Source organism: Protopterus annectens, chromosome 2.part0 (assembly GCF_019279795.1).
Source record: "Protopterus annectens isolate FY-2018-M chromosome 2.part0, PAN1.0, whole genome shotgun sequence".
In the NCBI taxonomy this organism is placed as follows: domain Eukaryota; kingdom Metazoa; phylum Chordata; order Ceratodontiformes; family Protopteridae; genus Protopterus; species Protopterus annectens.
Window position 1 is genome coordinate 231,144,146 of NC_056728.1, and position 27,610 is coordinate 231,171,755.

Here is a 27,610-nt window from a genome sequence, read left to right on the forward strand (position 1 = left end):
TTAGCATGTCTGTTCTTTGTATCCAGTGGGATTGATGCTTTATAGTTTCCCATTTATTCACAAATTTCAGTGCTGCTGCTGTACTTCCTGATATTTTCCATCTCTCAGCATGAGTCTCTGGTTCAAGTCCATTGTACTCCCAATCCTTCTTGTCGGCTCTTGTTTTTTTTTTTTTTCTGATTTTTAAGCATTTCCTTTGGAGCAATAGAAAAGATTTCACTGGCAAAGCCTGTATATGGACTTTGTTTTCTCTAGAAAGCAGAGTCTGTTTTTGCTTGCTGGCTCACTCTTTGTTGGATAAAGTTTTTATTTTCTCCTTAGTCTTTTCTGCATCCAAAAATATGATGTTCTGTAATCCTATCTCGCCTTCATTCTTACATATGGGATCGAAGCCAATTGGCTCGTGGCTAGGTAGGTATCCCATGGTGCACCAGTACAATCCCCAGATCTCATTTGCTGCGTCAACGAGTTTGGTTGTGTTTCTCCTTGGCTCTGGCTAAGTTTTTCAATTTATTCAAAATTTTTGGATTATTCTCTTGTCTTACCTTTAATAGTGTTATATAACAATGTATAGTCATAGTTAGTGTAGTTTGCAAGTTAGAGTAGTTAGCATTTATTAGTCCACCGTTTGTGTGCAATTTCTTTTAGTACAGTTGGCCTTTTGGCTTTATAGTACTTGGTATCCTGTGTGCCAGTTTTCTCTTGTTTAATAATTAGATATTAGTAATTGTAGGTGCCTTTTGCGCTCAGTTAGGCTGTGTGTGTGTTGTTAAGTAGTCATAACTCTAAACTTTTTGCGGATTTCCACTTGCTATTTTTATTAGTGTTGCAAACAGAACGAGGTTCTGTTCACCTTGTACAGTAAATTCTAAAATGTACCTTTATTCCTGTTTAGAGTGTGTCCGAGTCTTTCTAATTGTTCTATTCCCCTCTAGGTCTGTTTTAGTTAGAAGACCCAGTTTCCCGTTCTTTATTCCTGCCCAGGCTAGGCCCATTTAAGTTAGAGGACCTAGTCCTCGTGGTTTCTCTTTACTGTTCCTGTAGGGCTAGGCCCGTTTAAGTTAGAGGACCTTGTCCTCCCTTTCTTTTTGTGTGTGTGTGTGTGTGTATATATATATATATATATATATATATATATATGTGTGTGTGTGTGTGAGCTGATCTTCTGTGAGAATGTCTAAGGAAAGCAAGAGCCATAAGCCATCTGGCTTTAAAAAATGCATAAAATGCTCACAGAAGATGTCTATAACGGATGGCCACAGTAACTGAGTTTTACTGTCTTGGGGCCATCCACTTAAGGAAACTTGCTTATTTTGCCAGTCTTTCAGTGCTAGGGTGTTGCAAGAAAGAAAAAAATAAGAGGTTATGTCATAACCTTTTCTCTTCCACCTTTTGTTCCCAAGAGGATTCCCGATGTTCCACCCAATCAAAGGGATCAGACATCTGTGGAGGTCAACAAGTTGCTGGCAAAAAGAGTCATCCAGACCATCCCAGCAGACTAAATAGGATCCAGAACTTACTCCAGATTCTTTTTAGTGCCAAAATGTATAGGGGACTGGAGGCCCATCTTGGACCTCAGCAGATTGAACGAATCAGAAAAGAAGGACAAGTTCCGGATGGTGACACTGCAGTCTATACTCCCGTTATTAGCGAAAGACAATTGGATGTGCTCAATAGATCTCCAAGACACCTACTACCACATAAAAATGGACAGGGTGTCGAGGAGTCCTCTACGCTTCCGGCTGGGGACCGGTTTCATGCTCTGCCCTTTGGTCTCAACTCAGCCCCCAGGGTGTTCACCAAGTGTATGGCTGTAGTGACAGCTCACCTGAGACGTCGAGGATTCCAGGTGTTTCCATATCTGGACTACTGGCTCTTGACCGCCCCCACCAGGTATCTACTTCTTCAGACCAGGGACGCTACCATTCAACTTTGTGCTCAGTTGGGAATTTCTATAAACTGGGAAAAATCTACCTTATTGCCCTCTCAATCTGTGATTTTTATAGGCGCAGAGATAGACACAGTAGACATGTTGGCTCTTCTTCCTGTAGAAAGGGCACAGAATCTGGTTATTCAAATTCACCATCTTTTTCCCTTGCGAAAAGTCAAAGCCAGGACTACTCTGCAGCTTCTAGGGACCATGGCCTCCACCATATTACTAGTGCCACTAGCCAGACTACACATGAGGATTCTTTAGTGGCTCCTGTCATCCCAATGGTCCTTTCAGCACCTACCATTATCTCATCACATACTTCTGACAGACTTTTGCAAGAAAGACCTCATTTGATGGACTCTACCCAATCAGTTAACCACGGGCGCTTCATTTGTTTCTCGCCAACCCGTTGCCACTGTGACCATGGATGCCTCAGAGATAGGGTGGGGGGGGGGGCATTATCTAGGCAGGACTGTCCAAGGCACATGGCAAGATCACGAAGCTCACCTGCATATCATCGTTCTAGAGATGAGGGCGGTGCTCCTGCCGCTGCAAGCACTTCACAACGTTTTGCCTCTGGGGACTATTGCAATACAATCAGACATGTTGGTAGTATGGTATATCAACAAACAGGGCGGAACCAGATCTTACCCACTCTGTCGAGAGGCCATTTGAGTTTGGAAATGGGCGATATCTTCCCAGCGTTTTCTTGTGGCAACACGCATCCCAGAGACAACCAACGTGACAGCCGACAAGCTCAGTTGGACAATTCTGATGCTTCACGAGTGGTCTCTGAAACAGGAAATAGCGGAGCAGACTTTCCGCAGATGGGGACAGCCTTGCTGCGATCTCTTTGCCAGGCTGATCAATGCCAAATGCAGCAGCTACTTCTCCCACATTCCCCCTCTGGGGGAGTCACCGAGAGACGCACTTGTTCACGATTGGCCCCTGGGTCTCCTTTATGCTTTTCCTCCCTTTCCTCTCATACCCAAGGTTATTCAGAAAGCGAAATGGCTGGGAAGATCCTTACTGGCCTCATCAGGTTTGGTTCCCCTTTCTCGGGCCTCTTCTCCTAGACTATCCTTGGATTCTGGACCCAGTACCAGATCTCTTGACTCACATGTCAGGCTCGCTTCATCCCTCCTTACATACCCTCAATTTGACAGCGTGGCTGCTCCACTTCCATCCCTAGTCAGGCTTCACGACTTCTCACCCTCCGTGACTCGTATCCTTACGTCCTCTCATAAACCTTCCACTAGGAGACTATATTCCAGTAAATGGAGGAGATTCTCTTTCTGGGCAGAGAAAAAGAATGTTGACCCTTATACTGCCTCCATTCCAGTGGTTTTGGAATTCCTGTCTGAGCTTTTCCACCAGGGATCTGTGGCTACCACTATCAGGGTTCAATTGGCAGCGATTTTCAAATTTTCATCTAGGCATTCAAGATTCTAATCTGATGTCACATAGGCTGTGCAAAACTTTCCTTAAAGGTACCACTTTGTTAAGCCCCCCCCCCCCCCCTTTCAAGAACCTGTTGCTTCATGGGATTTAAATTTTGTGTTATCCAAATTGATTTCTCCACCCTTTGAGCCTTCTCATTCATCCCCTTTGAAATTCCTCTCTTGGTAGACTTTGTTTTTGGTGGCTATCACATCGGCCAGACGGGTGTCAGAGTTACAAGCATTGTCTGTAAAACTCCCTTATCTGATTTTTCACAAAGACAGAGTATCTCTTCATACTAATCCTTCGTTTGTCCCCAAGTTCTGTTCCCATGCCACTTTGAATCAATCCATAGAACTTCCAGTGTTCTTTCCAAATCATTCCAATGCAGCTGAATACAGGTTTCATAAGTTGGATGTCCATAGACAATTTCATTTTTATTTGCACTGGACTAAGGAATTCAGGAAATCGGATCAGTTATTTATTTCCTTCGAATCCAGGTCAGGTTTACCAGTTTCCAAAGTAACACTCTCAAATTGAATTTCTAGCTGTATAGCTTACGTTTACAACTCTGAGGGTAGACCTTTACCCTTCAAAATCAAGGCTCATTCTACAAGATCTCAGTCTACCTCTGCAGCCTTTCAAGCCAGGGTCCCACTTGATAATATTTGTGCAGCAGCTACGTGGGCTACCCCTCACACTTTTATTACTCATTACAAATTAGATTTAACCTCTAGGGGTAGAGCTTCATTTGGTTCCACGGTACTCAGGAGTATTTTTCTTTGAGCCACCCAAGAATAAGGTGCTAGGGACACTGTCCCATATGTAAGAATGAAGGCGAGATAGGACCTTAGAACATAAAGAAGTTATATACTCACCATAATGTTCCATGTTTGTAGTCCATCTCGTCCTTCATTCTTATGAACCCACCCCCCTACCCCCATCCTGGAAGTACCTGGAGACAGAAAAATATTATTATTTTATGGAGACCTTTTAGTACTGGCTTCTTTCTGTATGTTTGTTATTATTTCTCCTAGTTAGCAGCAAACAAGATCTGGGGATTGTACTGGTGCAATACCTACCTAGCCACGAGCCAACTAGAAGACTTTCAGCTTGTAAATAGGCCGAGTCGGAGCTGAGAATCAGCTCCAAAACCATATGTAAGAATGAAGGGCGAGATGGACTACAAACATGGAACATTATGGTGAGTACATAACTTCTTTTTTGATCCATCAGAAAAAAATGTCCTAAAGACAGCTGGATACAGCAGCTTGAATCTCACCCCTGCCTCTAGACATTCCCTTACTGTTAGGATGAATTTGCTTTTTTTCTGCCATGAGTACAGTGAATAATCAGTCTGAAGTAGTTAACTTTATTTGTGCAGCAACCTTTGGGAATCGGATCCGACTTCGGATCTGAGCCAGCAGTTTTCAACAGCTTAGATCCGAGCTCCAAGCTCCTCCCCCTACCCATAATCCCCTGCCAACCCTGACTGACCTCAGATCTAGTTTGCCGCGGTTTAACCATCAGCAGCTCGATCTTAGTTCCAGGCGTTTAGAGGCTTTTGTGAGAAAAATTTAACTTTTTCTTTCTCTTTTCTACCCTACTTGGTTGTGAGTGCTTTCAGGTCCCTTTTTGACTAATAGCTTAACTTTTATATTTTTTGTAATTAACCTCCCCCTTCCCTCGTGGTTCCGTTGGGGTTGTGTGTGCGTGTTTGGGGCCTAATGTGTGTGGCTGTCCTTCTTTAATTAAAATGTCTGAGGCCCCAAAGCCTTTTTTTTCTAAGTACACCGAGTGTGGCCATAAGCTGTCCCTGGCGGTGCGTGCTGTGCCTTGGGTTTGAGCACCTCTCTTCTGGTTGTTCATTTTGTGCGGCGTTCAACCCCAGGGCACTTAAGGACCGGAGGTCTAAGCTGATTCTGGCGGGTCTTCTGCCCCCGGATTCAGCTTCTACCTCCGGTCCTTCCATGGCTCCCGCTGCGGTGGCTGCCACTCTTGCTTCCCTCCCCCCGGCCGGGACTCAACCTCCCGCCTTAGGCCCAGAGGAGAGGGAGGCTAGGAAAGAGAAATGGAGGGAGAAACACCACAAGCGGCGGGCCGAGGCCTCCGCTTCGGCCCCCCCAGCTAAGCGGTCTTCTCCCTCCAGGACTTCTGGGCGTCCTCCTTCTCGGATCCGGTCTCCTTGCTTTTCACCGGGTCCTGATGAGTAGGAGACCCGATCTCCCTCAAGGTCATCGAGGCGGCACTCCCATCCCATCTCGGTGGCCTCATCGAGATCGACCCGAAGCCTCACGGATGCAGATTTGGACCGGATGATAAGATTCCTCCAGCCCCAACTGCAGATGGGAGTGCTCCTGCCTCCCCCCCCCCCTCTGGGGGGGGGAGCTCGACCCCCTTCTTTGCCCTGATAGCTCCTTCTCCGTCCCGCTTCCCGGGCTCGGAGTCTTCGGAGCCGGGCAGTCTTGGAGCCGGGGGTGTGTCGGCGCCGATTGTCTCGGGTACTTCGGCGCCGACACTTCCCTCGAGTCTTTCGGGTCCATTTTCATCAGGACCTTCTTCCTGTAGGAACGATTGTGATTCAGACGGACAACATGTCTATTGTCTGGTACATCAACAAACAAGGAGGAACCAGGTCTTACCCACTCTGTCGGGAGGCCATAAGGGTGTGGGAATGGGCGATCTCCACCAACTGTTTTCTCATAGCAACGCACATTCCAGGGCGGTCCAGCATCCTAGCGGACAGACCAAGTCGCACCATCCTGTTACCATATGAGTGGTCTCTGAATCTCGAGGTAGCGAATCGGATTTTCGCCGAATGGGGTCAACCCTGTTGTGATCTCTATGCCTCTCCCTCAAACACAAAATGTTCTGACTACTTCGCTCTCATCCCCCCCCCCCCCCCGGGGAATCTCCGAGAGATGCTCTGGTGCATGCTTGGCCTCCCGGTCTACTTTATGCTTATCCTCCTCTTCCTCTGATGCTAAAGTTTCTGCAGAAAGCCAGTCGGTTGGGGAGCAGGATAATCCTCATTGCCCCATTCTGGCCTCGTCGAGCCTGGTTCCCTTACCTTTGGTCTCATCTGGGGAATCCTCCTTGGATTCTGGATCCCCTTCCGGATCTAATATCCCACCCCCTAGATCTCCCAGTCCCGAACCTTGACAATCTCAAGTTCACAGCTTGGCTGCTCCATTTCCACTCGTAGTTAGGACTCCCGGTATCTCTTCCCCTGTTAAAGCTATCCTAGTAGCAGAGCACAAGCCTTCTACTAGAAAGATCTGTAGTAGCAAATGGAAGCGTTTCTCCATTTGGGCGGAACGTCGAAATTTGGATCCTTTCACAGCTCTTTTGCCTGCTGTATTAGACTTCCTGTCAGGGCTGTCATCAGGGGGTTAGCTCCTCCACAGTCAAGGTTCAACTAGCAGCTATCTCTCATTATCACATGGGAAATTAACTGGGCCGTTTGATCACCACGAAATTGTGTAAGACCTTTCTGAAGGGCAACTTTCTGCTCAGACCTCCAGTGAAGGATGTAGTCCCTCCTTGAGATTTAACGCTGGTGCTTCAGGCCTTGACAGCTCCCCCGTTTGAGCCTGCAGCTTCAGTAGATCTTAAATTCTTGTCATGGAAAACAGCCTTTCTTGTCGCTATCACCTCGGCTCGAAGAGTCTCTGAACTACAAGTTCTCTGTGTAAAACCCCCATACTTGACTTTTCACAAGGATAGAGTTTACCTCAGGACCTATCCCTCTTTTCTTCCCAAGATTGCGTCTGAGTCTAATATTAATCAGTCCATTAACCTACCAGTCTTTTTTCCTAATTACCAAAACAAAGGGGAATACAAATTACACTCACTGGATGTGCATAGACAACTTCGCTTCTACATCCACAGGACATCTGGTCATAGGCAATCTGACCAGTTGTTCATCTCCTTTGCCAAATTTAACTTGGGTAAATCTGTGTCTAAAGTCACGCTGTCTAGATGGATTTCACAGTGTATCCTTTTAGCATATGAAAGTTCTGGCAGGCTCGCACCTCAGGGAGTCCATGCCCTCTCTACTCGATCTATGTCTACCTCTGCGGCCTTTAGAGCTAGAGTTTCTTTGGATGATATTTGCTCGGCAGCCACTTGGGCCTCATCTCATACCTTTATCAATCACTATAAATTGGACATTATCTCCAGAGGGAGAGCATCCTTTGGCTCTGCAGTGCTCCAGAACATCCTTCCATGAAGGCCGCCCAAGGTTCAGGTAGCTGGGGACTCTGTCCTATAGGTTGCTGCACAAATGAAGTTAACTACTTCAGATTAAGAAGTTATGTATTCACCATAACGTTCCATCTGAGTAGGTAAACTTCATTGATCAGCAACCGCCCCTCACCTTCGGATGTTTTTTTTTTTCATACTCAGGTTTACACTGTGTATTACCTATTTTATATTTGAGAGTAATTATTTTCAAGCAGTATCTGCTTTTGGGCAAACTCGATCTGAGGTCAGTCAGGGTTGGCAGGGGATTATGGGTAGGGGGAGGAGCTTGGAGCTCTGATCTAAGCTGTTGAAAACTGCCGGCTCGGATCCGAAGTCTGATCCGATTCCCATAGGTTGCTGACAAATGAAGTTTACCTACTCAGATGGAACGTTATGGTGAGTACATAACTTCTTATTTTTCCACAAACACTCTGACCTAATGTTGTCCTTCTCATTCTGATTCACGTATGGGTTATGGATCCGATTCTAGGATTTGACTCGACCGCCTTTTACAGACTTCAACTTCCAGACTCGAGCTCCTTCGTTCACCCACAGTCCCCTGTACTCAGCATAGATTCCTCAGATCTCTTTTTCCGCCATCCGTGTCAGACGTGCTCTCCAGTGCTCAAGCAACTGTTTAGATTTTTCTAAACCTACGTCAGATAAGTGAGATTTTTTCTGGCATAGCTAGTGTTTTTCTCTCCTTTCCTCCCACCCACCAAGCTTTTGCTGGCATTAGGGCACTCCAAGTCCCTTCTTAGTTTAGATTTGTGCTAGTGCTTAAGAGCTGAACAGGGTTTTTTCCATTGATATAATTGTTGTTGTTACAGTTGTTACAGTTGCTCTGTTGGTTGTAGTTGTGTGTTAAGTTATAAAAAAGAAACATTTTCTTCTCTTTTTTTTCCTGAAGTTATTGATAAGCCTTCAGGATTTAAAAGATGTTCAGAGTGCAGACATAAAATTTCACACTCTGATACACACGAAAAGTGCATTTACTCTTTAGGTGCAGCACATTTATAGTCTTGCTGTGCCATCTACGAAGGGTTCACCCCCAGAGCGATCGCCGATAGGTGAAACAAGTTAATATTCAAAGGAATTATGCCTCCATCCACACTTTTTTCTCCAGGGGCTAACACCCCCCAAACAAGTTTCACAAGGTTCTGTGTCATGCTCAAAGAAGAGCCCTCATAAGCACCCCAGGGCTTCTTCAGAACCTTCAAATAAACTTCAAAAATCTTTGGATTCCACTGCCACAAGAACAGGTTCAGCTCCAGCGGATCCATCTGCAACTACACTGAAGACCTTAACTGTTGTGTCAGACTCAGCATTGCCCAGATCTTTCTCTACCACAGTACCTCTGGATCCTTTCTTGCCCCTCAGATCCCGAGGAGGTCAGATCGGAAGATCCATTCCTCATTGCCCTCTTCTTTGGTATCAGAGTCCAGGACTTCGGCTCTGAAAACTGGGAGCCAGTCACTGGAGTTCCCCATCTGGTCAGTCTCACCCACGGTCCCAGCAAAGATATTGCAGAGTCCAGGATACTGCCATCCCCCGTCTGTAGTTTTGTCCAGATCCTCCAGAAGCCTTTCGGAATATGATGTGGACAGGATGGTAAAGAAGATTATCATGGCTCGGATCCAGATGGTGGTCTTGTTGGCTCCCCTCTAGGATCCGTGAGCGTTCCAGCCAACTTACTGTCTTTCTCAGATTCGGCCTTTGCCTTCAGGGCCCCAGGACCTTAGCCATCCTGAAACCCTCGGTATCGGATTTGAGGACCTTTGCTTCCTGCACTCCAACAGTTGCCTTGACCACCTCTGCTCCAGGATCTTCAGATTAGAGCGGATCTTGGATCTGTGACATCAAGGTCGGATCCGATGGTAGGGGTTCGGCTCCAATTTTGTTGTAGCCATCTCTTCACATCCGTGCCTCAGCTGTCAATAGCATGGATCCAGTTCTATCTGGGAGCCCTGGATCCAAGGCCTTTGTCATTTCTACTTCGAGGGCTTCAGCCCCAAAGGCGTTTGGCAGAGGTTCTCCAGATCCCTCAGCTTTCTAGGTCATAGAAAAGGCTTTCTGTGCAGGCAGAGACCCGATCTCTTTGACTACTGTTCCGCCCCATCACTTCTTATCGGATCTGGGAACTGGGCCTGGCATTCCTGTCCAGGGTCACCCCATCTTGACTAGTATCCAGGATCTTCCACCTAAGGTGGCTCCCATTTCTTCCGATACCTCCCCTAAACATCCCACAGAGGAGATGCCTCAGAAGACGACATGTAAAAGGAGGCACTTAGACTCCCCCATGGAGTCTCTGACCAAAAATATGGACTTTGATGAGGAGAAGGATCCCAAAATCACCACCAGCGGATGTCTCCTTTCCAGACATTTTGGAAATGTTGAAAGAAAGAGGTGGCTGGTTATCCCAAGATTCTACTCCTGTTGAGTCTGTATTTCTGGAGGCCTTTGGGATGGGCCTGCATACATCCTGGGTGACCCTCCCCCCATGGATCCTCTCATAAATCTGGTGTCCCGCCGGGCCTGGAAGGAGTTGGACACCATAGAGCCAACGACCTGACATCCTTTCACCCCATAGAAATTGTTGGCTTTTGGTCCAAGGGTATTCAAGTTAACGCTATGTCGGTGGCAGCTACCACTAAGAAAGAGCTAGCTGACCAAAGCTCTACTGTCCACCCACCTAACAAGGAGTCTGGAGAGATGGACGGGTTTGGCAAGCACATTTACACTTTGACCATTTTCACGCTGAGTATGCTGAACTACCTAGCACATTTTACTCACCTGCAGAGAGACCTGGTCAAGAAACTCTCTAACTCTTTGGCTGAGACCATCCCAACAGAGGACTACGGGAAAGTTTCTCCAAAGCTGGCCACTGTTTCTTTCCTTGCCAGTTCATCTATGAGGCTCATCTCTCACTCAGCAGAGGGTACCTTATGGGCAGCCAGAACTGGCATTGCTGTACACAGATGTGCCTGGATGATGCTTTGTGACTTTGAATAGCCCTTTAAGGCATTTCTTGTCAATGCTCCCTTTGATGGTTTCTCTTTATTTGGACCATCTGTAACTCCTATCTCCCATTTTAAACACAAACCCACAGATGTACTAATACTCAACATGAACATTCGTAGTACAAAATAGAAGAGCTACATTCAGCTGTTTCCATATGCAGCCCCAACACAATGCTCATCACAGAGACATAGCTTAAGCCTCATATTAAAGGCAACTCTATAACTCCACCCAGCTATATCATTCTAAGGGTAGATAGACCACTCAAAAGAGGTGGCGGTATTGCCCTACTCTACAAACCTAACTTAAAGGTCCATCTCCTACAAAATGAATCCCCAAATTTCAAAAATACTGAAACTATAGCTGCTAAACTTTTCCTAAACCAACATAAACACCTAAACCTACTCAACATCTACATACCACCAGGTAACAACATAAACACCCTAGAATCGATACGCCACTGGGCTTCCCTCTCCCTCCCCCAAAGAAGCTATAGTCTTAGGCTATGTCAACATCGACTAGAACTCTATTCACTCTCAAACAGTCACCAACCACATTAACCTGTATAACTTCACCCAACTCATTCAATCGCCCACACGTATTGATAAGTCCACCAAAAGGGAATCCATATTGGAATGGATCCTCACCAACCAAGCCAACACTGCCTACCAATGTGAAATACTGCCCAGTTCTCTCAGTGACCACAATCCAACTTAAATCCTTAGACACAAACTTAAATGCACCTACCCACCCTCACTGCAACAAACCCACTTGCGCAAAAACTTCCCCTTAGTTCAATTCACAGAAACTTTAAAATCCTGAAACTGGACTCCCATCAAAACCCTCCCTCTGGATAAAGCAGTAGAGTACTTTAACTCCACTTTCCTAAGGATCCTAGACCAACTACCTCCGATCAAAACAATTCGGATATGGAGTAACCCTGCCCCCCCCTGGCTACAGAAAATCACAAAAGCCTTACTAAAAATTAAGGATAAAGCATGGAAAACCTGGCTACAGCACAAATCACCCACAACTAGATAAGCCTATTCTGAACTTAGAAATAAGGCCAAAAAAAAAAAACACAGATTAAGATAGACAAGCAAAATCACTATATTTCCTTACAAAAAAAAACACAGTAACAACCCACAAAAATTCTGGGCTACAGTGAACAAGATCCTTCAACCCGGGAAAACCACCACCCCACCACCAAATTTAGAAGGTACAAACCTTGACATTGCCTCCAACTTCAACAGTTATTTCACCTACTCCATACAAAAACTCATAAATGATATAAATCTCACCCCCTCTCAAAACCCTCCAAAACTCAGTCAAATACTCCTCCCTTTTCATCCAAACCAGTACCAATCTCATCCATCAAAAAACTCCTAGCAAAACTGAAACCCACCACCCTCACTGCTGATAACCTCCCTGCTGAATACCTCCAACTTGCATCCAGGGCCATTGTTTACCCCATCTCACTACTAATAAACAGACCATTATTGAACATTGCATCCCATCCTTGTGGAAAACCTCATATATCATCTCCCTCCACAAGGGTGGTCCCTCCACCGACCTCTCTAACTACCGACCCATAGCAATCCTGTCACCCCTATCACAAATTCTAGAAAGGTGCATCCATTACCAATTTCTTACCCATCTACTGTCCAATAACCTACTATCCAAAATTCAGCACGGATTCTCATCAGCCCATAGCACCACCACCACCCTAATTAATTTCACCAACACCATAAATTCATATAAGAACCAAGGAAAACTTGTCTCTGACACCTTTCTAGATTTATCTAAAGCCTTCGATACAGTTTCTCACAATAAAATCCTATCGTACCTCTCTGATCTCAACCTCGACAACTCCACCCTGCAATGCTTCAGTAGTTACCTAACCCACCTCTCTCAGTCTGTCAAATGGTTCATCCCCCTACATCGGATAGTCACCTTGAGGAACCAAGTCCAGACTTTACTAGCTCTTCCTTCTCCTCCCGCCAAACTTGTTCTTTGAGCTCTTGGATCTATGGCGGCTGCCATACCATTAGTTCCTCTGGCAAGATTCTGTATGCGTGTTTTCCACTGGACCTTGGCTGTGCAGTGGTCTTTACTTCATCAGTATCTATCTGTTCCCATCAAGATGACAAACGTTTGCAGAACCCACCTGGAATGGTGGAGTCATTCCGACCTGTCAGTTGGCAGATCATTGATTCTTCCCTCGGCCACAGCCATAGTGACCATGGATGCTTCCCAGGGGGTATTCCAAAGGGAAGGTGGTCCAAGGTACGTGGACTCCCGTAGAGACCAGGCTGCATGTCAGTGTTCTAGAAATGAGAGCAGTCCTCCTCTTGTTGCAAGCCTTTCAGGATGTTCTCCCTCTGTGGACTATTTCACTTCACACAGACAACCTGTCAGTAGTCTGGTACATCAACAAACAAGGAGGAACCCTTTCTTACCACCTTTGCAGAGAAGCCATGCAAGTTTGGGAATGGGCGATCTCTTCACACAGCTTTCTCATTATACCTCATACCGAGGAAATCCAACATGCTGGTGGACGAACTCTGCAGGTCCGTCTTGACGCCCCATGAGTGGTCCCTCAATCAAACAGTAGCAAATCAGATTTTCTACCTTTGGGGTCATCCTTGCTGAGATTTTTTTGCTTCTCCTCACAGCTAGAAGTGCAGCAAGTGCCTCATCCTGATCCCTCCACCCAGGGAGTCCCCAATGGACACTCTAGTCCACAATTGGCCCTCTGGTCTCCTTTATGCTTACCCTCCCCTGCCGTTGATCCTAAAATTCCTTCAGAAAGCTCAATGGTTGAAGAGCACTGTAATCCTCATTGCCCTTTATTGGCCTCATCAGATTTGGTTCCCCTTCCTCTGGTCTCATCTAAAGTGTCCTCCTTGGACTCTGTAGCCGAACCAGGATCTCCTAAGCCATCCAACCCTGGGACTCCATCAAGATCTGCCCATTCTCAAGCTAACTGCATGGTTTCTGCAATTCCAGTGATTGTCAAAGGGTCCAAGATTTCTTCTCCAGTCAAGAGTATTGTTTTAGCTTCTCAAAAGGCTTCCACCAAAAAAAGTATACAAAAGCAAATGGAACAGATTTTCTATTTGGGCCGGTAAAGAGATCATTGATCCTTATTCAGATTATATTCCTACCATCCTCTTCTTTCTTGCTTCCTTGTTCAAAGTGGGATCCAGCTTTGCCACAATCAAAATTCAACTGGTGGCCATATCCAGTTTCCACTCTGGCCTATCTTCAGGATCTGTAGCCTCTTTGAGGTTATGTAGAGCTTTTATGAAAGGGGTTTTCCTTCTCAGACCTCCTATCAAAGACCCCACTCCCCCTTGGGATCTCCCCCTGATTCTCCAAGGTCTGACTGAGAAACTTTTCGAACCAGCTAGTGACTGTGACATAAAATTTATGTCTCGGAAAACTATTTTTCTAGTTACCATCACCTCAGTGAGAAGAATTTCTGAATTACAAGCCCTTTCTTCTAAACCACCTTACATTATTTTCCACAAAGACAGAGTTTCCCTCCATACTAACCATCTTTTATGCCTAAAGTGGCATTTGAGTCAGACATTAATCATACCATACAGTTACCAGTTTTCTTTCTCAATTACTCCAATAAAGTGGAGTACACAGTGCATTTACTAGATGTTCATAGGCAACTATGTTTCTGTTTTCATGGACTAAACAGTTCAGGAAATCAGATCAACTATTTGTGTCCTTTTTGGTTAATCGCCTGGGGCATGCAGTAACAAAAGTATCTCTTGCAAAGTGGATTGCTAACTGCATTTCTTAACAATTTGAAGTTAGCTACTCCATGTAAAGCCCATTCAACTAGATCTGAGGCCACATCTTTGACATTTTCATCTAGATGACATCTGTGCAGCAGCCACTTGGTCTAAATCCCATACCTTTGTGACTCATTACAAATTGGACATTGTCTCCAGAAGCAGGGCTTTTTTTGGCTTGACAGTGCTCCAGCATATCCTTCCTTGAGGCCACCCAAGAGAGAATGTAGCTGGGGACTCTGGCCCATTTGTGAATCAGAATGAGAAGGACATCATCAGATTTTTAAGTTATGTATTTACCATAACTTGGCACTTGGCATCTGTGTTGTCCATTCTCGTTCTGATTCACCTTCCCTCCCATCCATCCCTCAACCTGGAAATTTTTTTTCTGGAGGATCTATGAAACGTTTATAGGAACCTTTGTTCCTGGATGAGCCTCTGTTTTTTTTTCTCCTCTTTTTTTTTTCTAATGGGCAGCAAAGTTGATCTGAGGAAGCTTTGCTTAGTACAGGAGATTGTGGGTAAAAGGAGGAACTCGAAGCTGGACGCTGAAGTCTGTAGAAGGCAGCCGAGTCAGATCTGTAAACCATGCGTGAACCAGAATGAGAATGGACAACACGGATGCCAAGTTATGGTAAGTACATAAATTAAAATTAACAGAAGTACTTTTCCTATGTATTGTGGTGTGAAAGCACCTATGGGCTTATCACTAAAAAAAAAGCCTATTGCCAAGGATATGAACTTTCCCACTAGCTCCATTACTAGCTTGGTGGATATGGGCATCCTGAAGCAGTGTAGAAGATGCCTCATGTTTACTGACGATCAGATAATTCTCAAACAAACTGATAAAAGTATGTGAGGGATGAATTTACACAATGTTAAAGGAAACAAACATCTCACATAAAAGTACTCCTGATGTCAATCAGATTGTCAGTTGTATACAGTCTGCACCCATCACACATAGCTCAAAGCAGACACATAGACCTACATATGCTGAGTGTTAGTGAGGAAAAGATCAACTGTGAATGCACTCTTTCAAAACAACACCCACATCAACACATATGGCCATATCTCATGGAGCAAGCCCATAAGGCAAGCCACAGCACAATCCAACATTCTGGTCATTGAAGACTCCATTGTGAAACACTGATGTTCCTGTCACCAGACTGAGTAAGGAGAATGTCACGGTTAGTTACTTATCAGGGGCCAGGTTCTGCCATATTATGCACACACTCAGGGCACTGGACCACAAGTATGACTCAGTCATAGTCCATGTAGGTGTAAATTACCTAAGACATACCTCCCTGGATTATATGAAGAGAGACATCATGGAGCTTTTGGAATATGTGTCAAGGTTGGTATGAGCTTAGCAGTGAGCAACATTTTACCTTCTCCAAGGATGATGCCATAATATGAACCGAAGATGGCTGACTAATAATTTGCTTAGTTTCTGTTGTCATTCTAAGGGGGTGGAACATTTGTCAGCATGGAAGGAGATGGTCAGCAGACCATGCTGCTTTGCCAGGGATAGTTTGCTTCTCTCCCATTTAGGCTTTCAGGTATTAGCTAAAACATTGTCCTTCCCCATAATACCTTTTATAGGCCATGTCACACTGAAAGTATTTCTGACATACCAAAATTTCATCAGTTCATCCGAATAGGCCAGTTAAAGCTACTTCTATTTTCCAGCCTTTTGTTATTTGGCCTGTTAATTCCTTTGGTGTTTGCGTATGATTTATTTCCCCCTAAATTGCTGCAAGCCATGTCCTTTTACCAAAGCTGAAACTTGAACTAATTTTTGCTAAGCAGCTGCAAGATTCTTTTGAGCCAAAGTTTTATTTTCTCCTTTTCTAGTTGATTTTCTCTCCTAATTTCTTCTTTGCTGGCATCCGGGCAGTGTAATTACTAGCAAGTGACTGAATTTTACCCAGGCTGACAATTTGTGTTTCTTTTTTTCTCGGTTTCCGTTTTCAAACTGGGAGAGCTAAACTCAGCCTGTTTATCATTGTGCAGCCATCGAGGAAGTCCTGAATATCATTCATGGTTTGTGATTGACATTGTGGTCTCAGATCTCTGCAGGGGTATTATCCATTATCTGGGTTGTCACTTTGTTCTCTGATGTATACTACAGTATAATTTTTTCTGTATTTTATGTTGTGTTGCACTAACATATGTTCAGCAGTATTATTCTCCAGTGTTCATACTTGTGTTATGACATGTTATGAGATGACTTACTGTATGATCTTTTCCATTTTATTCAATGTTTGCTTTCTGGATGTGGATAAAAAAGGTCCTTGGACAGTCCATCTACCAGTTTAACACGTTAAATAACTTAAGTATAAATACACAGATACATGAATAAATAAATACTATAATTGCTCCCCTCATCAGACACAGATCTATGCACAAGTAGTTTAAAATTTAAGGTACCTGCAGGACCTCCTTCATCACTTTTAAAATTAATTCCTCATGCTCCCCAATTGTTTGTTCACAGGAACCATGTAGAGAAGATTGCTATGTTTAATGAGGCAAGGTGAGGTTTAACTATAAGCTGCATTTCGTTCAGGTAAAGAGACCTTGAATAAAGCAAGTTGTTAAAAATTGTATGATAGCCACGTAACAATAAAAACATTTAACATCTTGCAGGTACACTCAGTATGAATAGTCCCTTAGACAGACAGTTGCACAGATACTGTTCCATCTGTGTAGCAAACTGTATTGCTACCTGTTTGTTTCTGCAGCTAGTGCCAAGCTGATCTTATGATCTGCTTTTCCTTCATATCTTTTTAGGAGATCAGCTCCCACTGAGCATTTGTACACACATTTGGCCTCATAGACTCATTTGGACTTCCCTCATTTCCTCTGATGGTGAGGTTCAGAAAGCAAGCTCTCCACAAAGCTTGAAGTCCTCCCTATAACCTGTTTTTTGCCTTGTCTGGTGTGGTTTCTCCTGTTTCAAGCATACCTACTGGAGAAGCCCATGTATCTGTTTCTCTGTAAGACCATTCTGTCACATCCCTTTCGTAAACATCACTCAGGCATAAATTACGTCAAGCTCACAGTCTGGCTTCTTCAATTCCACTAACAGTAATTCAGCTGGTACAAATTCTTTCTCCTTCTCAATACCCTTCTATTTAGAAGGGTTACAAGACAAATGATTCAGTTTTCTAAATTGTCTCCCACATGTGATTCTATCCCTTCACAGTTCCTATTCCATCTACCTTAAATAACATTTTCTGAGATGTTTTATTCTGGTCTCAGTTATTTTTCCATGTTGTTCACCTTCCAATTGTCTCTAATTTTCACTCAGGGTTAGACTGTACCTCCGTGGTTTTCCATAAGGCCTTGTTAAAAGGATCATCCCTCATCAGCCCTTCCTACACGCAGACACGTGCACACACACACGCACACACACACACACAGACAGACAGACACACACACACGTGTGCGCGCGTGCAATTTTGGGTCCCATTTCTCACTATAACTCATATTGAAAAAGCTTACTCTTCTGTTTGTTTCCTCTTCAGACTTGATGTACCTCAACAAGAAATCTATTATTATTTTTATTTTTTGGTGGCTATCGCCTCTGCCTGGTGAATGTCCAAACTTCTATTTCAAGGAAAACAAGTTTATTTAATGTTTCATAACAGAATGACATTTTTTTTTTTACAGCTGACTCCTCTTTATGCTTATTGTGGTCTTGTAAAAAGATGTAAACCAGGGTGTCAGTCTTCTGATTTTCTGTGTTAACTCGTCCGACCAAAGGGAGCATTTCCTCAGTTGTATGGATGTCCACAGACAAATGCATAAATAAGAATAACTAATTCTTCTTCCTTTTCCCAATATAGGTAGATTAATGTGCAAGACACTATATGCTGAATACTATTTTCAGATCCATGTCTTCATTTTGGGATGGCTGCTATCAGTAGGAGGTTTCCATGAGGATGTCCACCAAGGATGATTAATTTGAGACTGTCCTATGGATTAGAGGAGATGGACCTCATCTTATCTGATACAAAGGTTATATATTTACTTTAATATTACCGTAACAATACATCTATCAGAAGATGGTCCATCCTTGTAACTTACCATCTTAGAACTTTGCACATTCCTGGCATTGAACTTAGGGAGGTACAGGCTAAATTGTTGCTCTGGAAGATGTCTTTGAATTGCCTGCTGGCTTCTCACAAGTTCTTTTATGCTGAAGCTATGGCAACACATTATGTAGAGGATGGCTAGAGTGCTGGAACTACCCAATCAAAGACACATTTGTGCCACTACTGTCTGTTATTGGGTCCTATTCAGCAATGCACAGATGTTTTTTGGAGATGCTCCCTTTCTGTCTTACTAATAAATGCCAACAAGCCTTACCATCCACCTCTAGGACTGGTGTCCTTGCAGGGATGTCAAGCCCTTGAGACTATGGAGCATCTCTTTCCTCTTTGTCCCAGGAGTGCTTTTGTTTGGAGTGCTGTACAGGTGGAATACTAGCTCCCTCACCTCTTTCCATTGTCACTTTACACTTTTATGTTTGGAAATTATCAGTCCTTGTCTCCAGAAGTTTGGCATATGGACTTCATGTTTTCTTCTAACTATGTGGTTGCTTTGGAAAGCTATATGTACTGAAATGTTACATCACTGAAGGCTGTCTCTTGCTGAGATTTGAAAAATATGAGGCAATGACTTTTGCCTAGAGGTTGTGGAGGGGGTTGTGTCATGGACTTCTTGATTACTCCAGTTTCTGTGTATCTTGACTTCATTTTCCATTCTGTCTGTCTTTTTGTTTTATTTATTTGTATTGCTGAAGCATTCCTACAGAAGTTCTGTAGAGACAGGCACCTGCTGTGCATGATGAGAAGGGGGAGGGGTCAAAGCAGTTTAGCAGTATTTTGACTGTCAAGCGGTCCTCATGCCCACTATGTCAGTCCTCTTGATTATGGAAAAAGAAAACCAAAAATCTACTCATCGAAGGCAGCTTGTGATATCCATTGTATAGTCTAGGGACCTGGATCTCAGAACAACCAAAACAAAATTTAGAATAGGATACAAACAAATCTGACCCACAGCCGACCATAACTGGTGTATCTACCCCTCCCCTCTAGTGTAATAATGCAACTAGTGTTTTTTTGTAGAAAAACTGTTTTATTAGTCCTCACAGATGGATGAGCATTCTTACAGTTAAATCTTAAACTCTTATACACTGCTCCTATCTTAAACTTAAACAATGCTCAAAGAAAGAAACTCGCCTCCTGCTACAATAAAATAGCTAAATTTATCACCAGTCTCCCTCATAAGACCCACCATTGTCATAGGTTAATTAAACTGGCTTGAACTGCACAACTACCTGATATATTCACAACTAACTAGATCACACAAACTCATTTATCATACAGAAAAATGCCCTGCACTAAAAAGCATATTACTGACCTACTATCTAGCAAGGGACATCTGTTCTAGTAATAAATTCTTGCTACTCAGTAATAAGTCAGATAATGTTGCAGGAGACTCGCTCTACTCCCAGTACGTTGCTAAACTCTGGAATAGTATCTCCACAAAAATAAAACACTCTGACAAACTCAGTAGTTTTAAAGCATTGCTTAAACAGCATCTTTACCAGTCCTGATCCTGCACATGCTCATCGCCAGGTTAAGACTTTGTGCTCACCGTATATTCTCCAAATACTGTCTTTAAAAAGAATACTCTCAACCTCTCACTGAAATGACAAAACAAATGTTATACATAACTGCTGCCTGCACAATCCGTTGTTGTAAATAGCTTTTCTCTTTAGCAACTTCTACCTCTGTAGAGTCTTAGAAAGTATAAGTGTAAGCTCTTCATGTGTAAGTAGTGCATGTGCTTAAATGTAAATATGAATTTCTACTTTGTGCTTAAGTGAAAATTAGTATAATGCAGTGTAAAGAAATGGAGCGTTTCTTCCAAGGCCTCTGATGAAAATGGGTATTACTCATTCAGACTTTCACAGTAAACAAAGATATAATAATTATAATAATCTAAGTTTTGTTCTGCTGATTATGGAGGATTTACATTCTTCTTACAGGTCTAATGTTGTGGTAACTACTTAACTTTCATATAGTCATCAATAACCTTGAGAGATTTTCCTTTTCATCTTTTAAAACTATACACAGTTTCTGTTTTGTTTTGGTTTTTTTTTTTTTAATTATCAGCTGTTATCACATTTACAGTTTAACTTAAAAGAATTTTCTTTGCTCCTTACAGGTAGTAACTTTATGGTATCGAGCACCTGAAATATTATTGGGATGTAAATTCTACTCCACAGCTGTGGACGTATGGAGTATTGGCTGCATATTTGCAGAAATGGTAAATTCTGTGGAAATAACATTTTTGTTTTATTTAACATTTGTTTACCTGGAAATTGTGACTTGAACAAACCCAATTTTCAGTGGATGCCCAGAGAGAAGCACTCCAGACGCATGTCTTTAAATTGTGGGAGGAAACTCACAAGAAAGCAGGGAGGACATGCAGACTCCACACAGAAGGCACCCCAGCCATGAATTGAATCAGAGGACCTCTTGCTGTGAGCCGACAGCGCTACCACTGCACTGTCCATATTCTTTGCTTATGTCTTTTTTTTGTACCTATATAGGTCTTGTATGCAAGTTGTCAAGTCTTTGACTCCTTCAACCACTTTTCACCAAATTTGTTTAGCAAAGTTCCCCACGGCACAGCCAGAAAGAAGAGGGGAACCTCCCTTTTTTCTGTATAGCTCTAAGACTGAGAATTCTCCCTAATGAGTTCATTGATTGGTTTCAGCCTGTACACCAAATCAGAACCCAACATATTTTTGGAAGTTTGCAAAAAGACAGGTTGATGTGATTATGCACACCATAATAAAATATGTTGATTACATAACAGCATTTGTCCCTTTGCATCACAGTTTACTTTTACCTCTTGTACAGGTAAGATCTTGATATTTGCTATTCCTAGTAAGTGTTCCTGCATTCACATGTTGTCTTTTTTTGAGTTTGCGACATTTGAAACTTGTCTTAATCATGTATTGGAAGTCAGAAGAAAGCTTCTCATGAAATTGTTTAGAGGGTCACTGTCATGGCTTGAGAGATTAGCCAAAGTTGTTTTTACCTTGGACTTAGTGCAGAGGACTAGGCAGGCCTAGCCCACCTGAAGCTAAGTATATATCTTGCATTTCTGTTCTTTTCTGACACTTCTCAGTCAGTGAGGATTTCAGTTTTTCTGGTCTGTTGTGGCTGAAAAGCAAGATGCCAAAGACGGGCATTTCTGCATCTTCCACCCTTGGAAGGTGCATTCTATGGTCTTCCCAAAGTACATCAGCTCAGGCCCAGGTCTGTCAAGGATGATCTCGCCGTGACTCCTGTAGTCGCACAGTTGCAGATCAGAGTATTGGGCTGCTTCTCTCAAGACTATACCGGACCTAGCAGGGTTGGTTGTTCGCAGTTAAGAAGGGATTGTCAAGTGAGCCTGTAAGAGATGTCACAGCAAAGGTGCAGTATATCAGGTGCTTGTTTGATTCTTCTTAGGCTTTAATTGCGTATATGAGATCTCACCCTTAGGGACTTGTGTGTGTTGCGAACACTTGGCTTCATGCAGGCTTCTGTCAATTGTATGTCATTTCTGGATATGCCTGAGGTGGTGCTAGTCTGCCCAGTGTCCATTACATGCCATTTGCATGCTTGTATTCACACATTTGGACAATCCCTTGTTAGGGGGTTTTCAAGCTTGCTGGATTCTCTCTCTCTGACTGCCATCAAGGGCCTTAAAGTTGGGAGGCCTCTGTCTTTGAGACAGGCAAGGACAGTGAGACATTCTTCTGCCCGTGCTGCCCCTCAGATGACTTTTCTTTTGAGGATTTCTTTTGAGGATTTCTTATGAGGTTTAACATGTTTTGGCCTCCATTCTCACTCCCATCCACATTGCATCTCCATGGATAAGGAACCATGAGATCATGTGATCTTCCCCTCAACCAACCAAGTCAACCATTAAGGAAATTATGGAAGCTAGGAACCATCTTGACTCTGCTACTTTAATCTTAAGGAAAGCAAGCGCTCTGTGTAAGCCATTTGACAAATGGAGTAATGTTTAAGCATCTTAAAACTGACTCTTGTATTCTGCCTTAGACTGCAGCCTGTTTTTTCCCACTGCTTGACAAGCAGTCTAGAGCTTTGAAGAAGTGTGACAAGAGGATGCACTCCTCCACCATGTTGGAACGTATTTCGTCTACCGTTCTTCTTTCTCATGTTTCCGAATTCCACACTTTCTTGGCTGAATTTGCACGGGAAAGGGGAAAGACTTCCCTGAGTTTGTGCTGAAAGAGGACCTGCTCTATACCTCTCTCAGACTACTCTAGTAATCTCCCATATATTCCTCTGTAATATCAGATGTCATGTTGTCATATCTTGCCTTCATTCTTACTTGGATGGGTTCGTAGCCGATCCTCGGCTCTGACTCGGCCGAATACACAGCTGGAAGTCTCAAACTTGGCTCATGTCAAGGTAGGTATCCGATGATGCAGTGGTGCAACTCTCTAGATCTCATTTGCCGCTTTACGAGGTTGGATGTGCTGTTCTTGGCTGTGGCTAAGTTTTTTGTCTTTTACCTTTTACTAGCTTAAACTTTTAGGATTCATACATTAGTTAGTGTTTTGTGTGCTTAGATAGTTGCATTTAACGTGTAACTTAGTTTATTTCCCTTTCTGCTGTTGTGTGCTGTTGTTTGGCTGTCGTTTTTTCGCAGGCCTGCATTTGTATCCCGTAGTTAATTTCTGTAGTGATACCTTATTAGGATATCTGTAATGTTGTGTGTTGTTTTTTGTCTACACTCGTGGTAGCTAGTTTATTTAGCTTGTTTAAATTAGAGAGCTAATTGCCCGTTTTAGTTAGAGGGCTTGTAGTGTTAGTCTTGGTGTGTTCTATTTTTTGTATCTAGGTCCATTTAAGTTAGAGGTCCTAGTGCTCATTTGATTCAGAGCAAGTAGTTTTCTAATTATACTTCTAATTATTTCTTAGATGTGCAGTGTTTGTTAGGTTAGTGTGTGTTTATATATCTAACAGTGTACTGAGTTTATTTTCTATTTGTAATCCTTTTGGGATCTAATTTACTTCCAAACATGTCTAAAGATACCAGGGAGAAAGAGCATAAGCCTTCAGGCTTTATAAAATGTCAGAAATGTACCCAGAAAATGTCAGTTACAGACGGACATGTAATTTGTGTATATTGTGTAGGGGGTGTACATCTACAGGGGAATTGCATTTTCTGCCCCTCCTTTAGTGCATGTGTGTTACAGGAGAGGAGAAACAAGTTGATTGTTAAGGGGCTCTTGAAACCAACTTTTGAGGAAGCTGTGCAGAGTGCTTCTTCTTTGTCGTCGTCGTCGTCGTCTTCTTCTAAGAGGGACAAACCATCTAAAAGGCCATCTCCTGTCTCTTCGGCTTAGTCTGAGCCCCCAGAAAAATTGTCAAAAATTTCTAAGCCATCTACCTCCTCGGTTCCACAGGCATTGGAACTGATGGTCATCATTATTGACAAGCCTGGTTCTTTGGCCCCAAGGTCTTCGGAGCTGCAAGATATCGTGTCTTGGAGCTGGTCCATTGATATTCCACTGGTCTCCCCTACCTTGAGATCTCCCATTTTGGAGAGATCTTGTGCATCATCTTTATCCTCCAGTTCCACTAGGAGCCTATCTGATGATGACATGGAGTGGGTGGTGCACAGGCTCTTGAAGTCGCCGGTGCTAGTTAAATTGTTCTCGGCTCTGACCCATCAGGTCTTGGAGCCTACCAAGACTCTTGCATCTACTGTTGTTCCTCCTCTGAGCCAAGCTGGATCTTTGGAGCCAGAGTGCTTGGTATCGCTTACTATAGAACCATCAGTTCCAGGACACCTTCCAGAGATTATGGAACCCATATCTGCTCTGATACCCTCGGTGCCGTCCTGGGTGTCTGGGAGTCAAGGTTCTCCGGTCGGCCCCGTGGGGGGGGGGACACTTGGACCCGAACTTCTTTGGTTTCGAGCCTACCCCTTGGTGTGTTGGCTCGGGTGAGCTCAGCTCCTACATCAGCCTCGGAGCCAGTCTCTCTGGGTCCGAGAGTGTCCTCTGTCTCCCCGGAGCCGACAGGATCTGCTTTCAAGCTGATGAGGAGTGTGCTGTCCCCCTCTATAGCTCTAAATAGGGATACCGGCATTTGTCCCCCCAAGGCACCAGCTACTGTCTCGGCACCACCCCATCCACAGGACAGTAGAGATTCAGAGCCTCAGGAACACCCATTGGGCGAACCCCTCTCTTCCGAGGCCTCCCCAGAATACCCGTCTGGGGAGCCTCCTCGAAAGAGGACATGCAAGAGGAAGCATGTAGACTCCCCTGATGAGTCCGTCACCTCAGACACTGACCTGGAGGAGTCAGAAGGGTCCCTACGGTTGTCCTCTGATGATATCTCATTTGCAGATATGTTGGAGATCCTAAAGCAGAGGGGCAGCTGGAAAACTATCACCCCTTCTGATGAGAAGTCATTGTACCTGAAGGCCTTTGGATCTCAAACTTCAGCCTCCTGGGTGTCTCCGCCTTTTGATGAACTAATGGACTTGGTCAGTCAAAAAGCATGGGAGTCACCTGACACTATGGAACCAGTCTCTCGGAGGCCAAACAAGTTTTTGTCAGCCCCTACTGATAACGATTTTCTCACAAAAGTTGTACATGTAGATGCTATGGTGGTAGCAGCAGCCACCAAGAAGGAACTTTCTGAGACATCCTCATCTGTTCATCCTCCGAACAAAGATTCTCAAACAATTGACAGATACAGGAAGTGTGTCTTGTCATCAACGACTTTTACACTCCGATCACTGAACTATCTTACACACATTACAAGGCTGTAAAGAGATCTCCTGAAAGAGCTAGGAGATACTCTACATGGTTCATTAGCTGCGGGGATGACTGAGAAAGTCTCCTCCCAGCTACCCACCTTAAATTCTGTCATCAACTCCTCCATGAGACTGATATCTAATGCAGTGGATGGAGCGTGTAGGGCAGCGGGTTTATGAGTTTCATTGAGGAGACTCTCCTGGATGCGCTTGTGTAATTTTGCGGAACGTTTTAAGTCTACCTTTACTAACGCCCCTTTTGATGGTTCCTCACTTTTTGGATCCAAAGTAAAAGACACACTCACCAGATGTGAGCAGGAAGGGAAAACTCTCTCTGCCGTTGGAGTACGTTTTTCTGTACCTTCAAGACCTTACCCTAAAGGTCAGAAGAGTGGGAAAATGTGGTTCAAAAGATCCCAGGGAGCTTTCAAAGACGCACAAGGTGAATCCTTCCCCAGGGACAGAGGGGGAGGCAACAATGGTAGATGTCCTAGAGGCAGAGGGAGGCCACAAAACCAGGGTGACTGTGATTCCTTTTGTGGACGTCCCTATCAGCGCTCCTGAAAAGAGGCCCGTCTGCTCTACTGTGGAGGCAGTCGGGGGGACATTTGTCTTTGTACGCAGAAGCCTGGCAAAGTATCACAAAAGACAAGTGGGTACAAAGCATAATATCCAGAGGATATTCCATTCCCTTTTGCCACCCTGTCCCACAAATCAGAACAATCCCGGATGTTCCACCCAATTTAAGGGAGCAAACAACTATAGAAATCCAAAAGTTGCTGGACAAAAGAGTCATCCAAGAAGTCCCCGCAGGCCAAACAGGATTTAGAACTTACTCAAGATTCTTTTTGGTGCCAAAAAGAACAGGGGACTGGCGACCCATATTGGATCTCAGCAAGTTAAACAAATCTGTCAAAATGTCAAAGTTCTGAATGGTGACACTGCACTCAATACTTCCCTTCTTAGGGAAAGATGATTGGATGTGCTCAATGGACCTCCAAAATGCGTACTACCACATAAAAATGGACAGAGCATCAAGGAGTCACTTACGCTTCTGGCTGGGAGCCAGTCATTATCAGTTCCGAGCTCTGCCCTTTGGTCTCACTACAGCCCCCAGACTGTAATGGCTCACTTGAGACATTTTGGATTTCAGGTGTTTCCATATCTGGATGACAACTCCCACCACCAAGCATCTACTCCCAACAGGCCAGGGATGTGACATTGGAAATCTGTGTTCAGTTAGGCATAACAGTCAGTTTACAAAAATCTGCCTTGTTGCCCTGTCAACATATTACCTCCATAGGCACAAACCTAGACACTGTTTCCATGATGGCACGTCTTCCAGCCAACAGAATTTTAGCCCTCAGATGGCAAATACCTCACCTTCTTCCAAAGGACAAGGTAAAGGCAAAGGATAGTTCTGAAACTTCTCGAGACAATGGCTTCAACCATAACACTAGTTCCTCTCACCAGGATGCATATGAGAATCTTTCAATGACACCTATTCTCCCAATGGTCATTTCGAGAACTTCCTATTTCCCACCTGATCAGAATAACGGAATTATGCAAAGGGGACCTACGGTGGTGGATTCAGTCCAACCATGTGACTATCAGGAGACCCTTTATTCCACAACAACCTGTTGCTAATGTGACCGCAGACGATTCCCAGATAGGGTGGGGAGGCATTATCTAGGAAGGACAGTCCAAGGTATATGGCAAGACCACGATGCTCACTTGCATATCAGTGTTCTAGAGATGAGAGCAGTGCTTCTGGCATTGCAAGCACTCCACGGCTCTCTTCCACTAGGAACGATTACAATACAGTCAGACAATATGTCAGTGGTTTGGTACATAGACAAACAAGGAGGAACCAAATCATACACACTTTATCGCGAGGCTATGAGACTTTGGCAATGGGCAATTTCTTCCCAACGCTTTCTTGTAGCAATGCACATCCCGGGGAAATCCAACGTGATAGCGGACAAGCTTAGCAGGGTAATATTAATGCCTCATGTGTGGTCTCTGAACCAGAACATAACAGAAGAGATTTTCTGGAAATGAGGTCAGCTTTGCTGCGACTCTTTTTGCTGCTCCCATGAATGCCAAGTGCAGCAGCTACTTTGCCCTAATTCCCCCTCCGGGGTAGACACTAAGAGACGCACTTGTACACGTTTGGCCCTCGGGACTTCTTTATGCTTTTCCCCCATTTCCCCTCATACCCAAAATCATCCAGAAAGCAAAATCCTTGGGAAGCAGGATGATTCTCATTGCCCCGTATTGGCCTCAGCAGATTTGG

General features: G+C 44.0%; 1 protein-coding gene across 1 annotated transcript in view; it reads left to right on the forward strand.

The window, feature by feature from the left end:
- The window catches only part of LOC122793033 (cyclin-dependent kinase 2-like), a 956,998-nt gene that overhangs the window by 627,364 nt on the left and 302,024 nt on the right, over positions 1-27,610 (forward strand). The window contains exon 5 of the mRNA XM_044060688.1: positions 20,683-20,784. Coding sequence (XP_043916623.1) covers positions 20,683-20,784 — 102 coding nt within the window. The remainder of the gene's footprint in view (positions 1-20,682; positions 20,785-27,610) is intronic.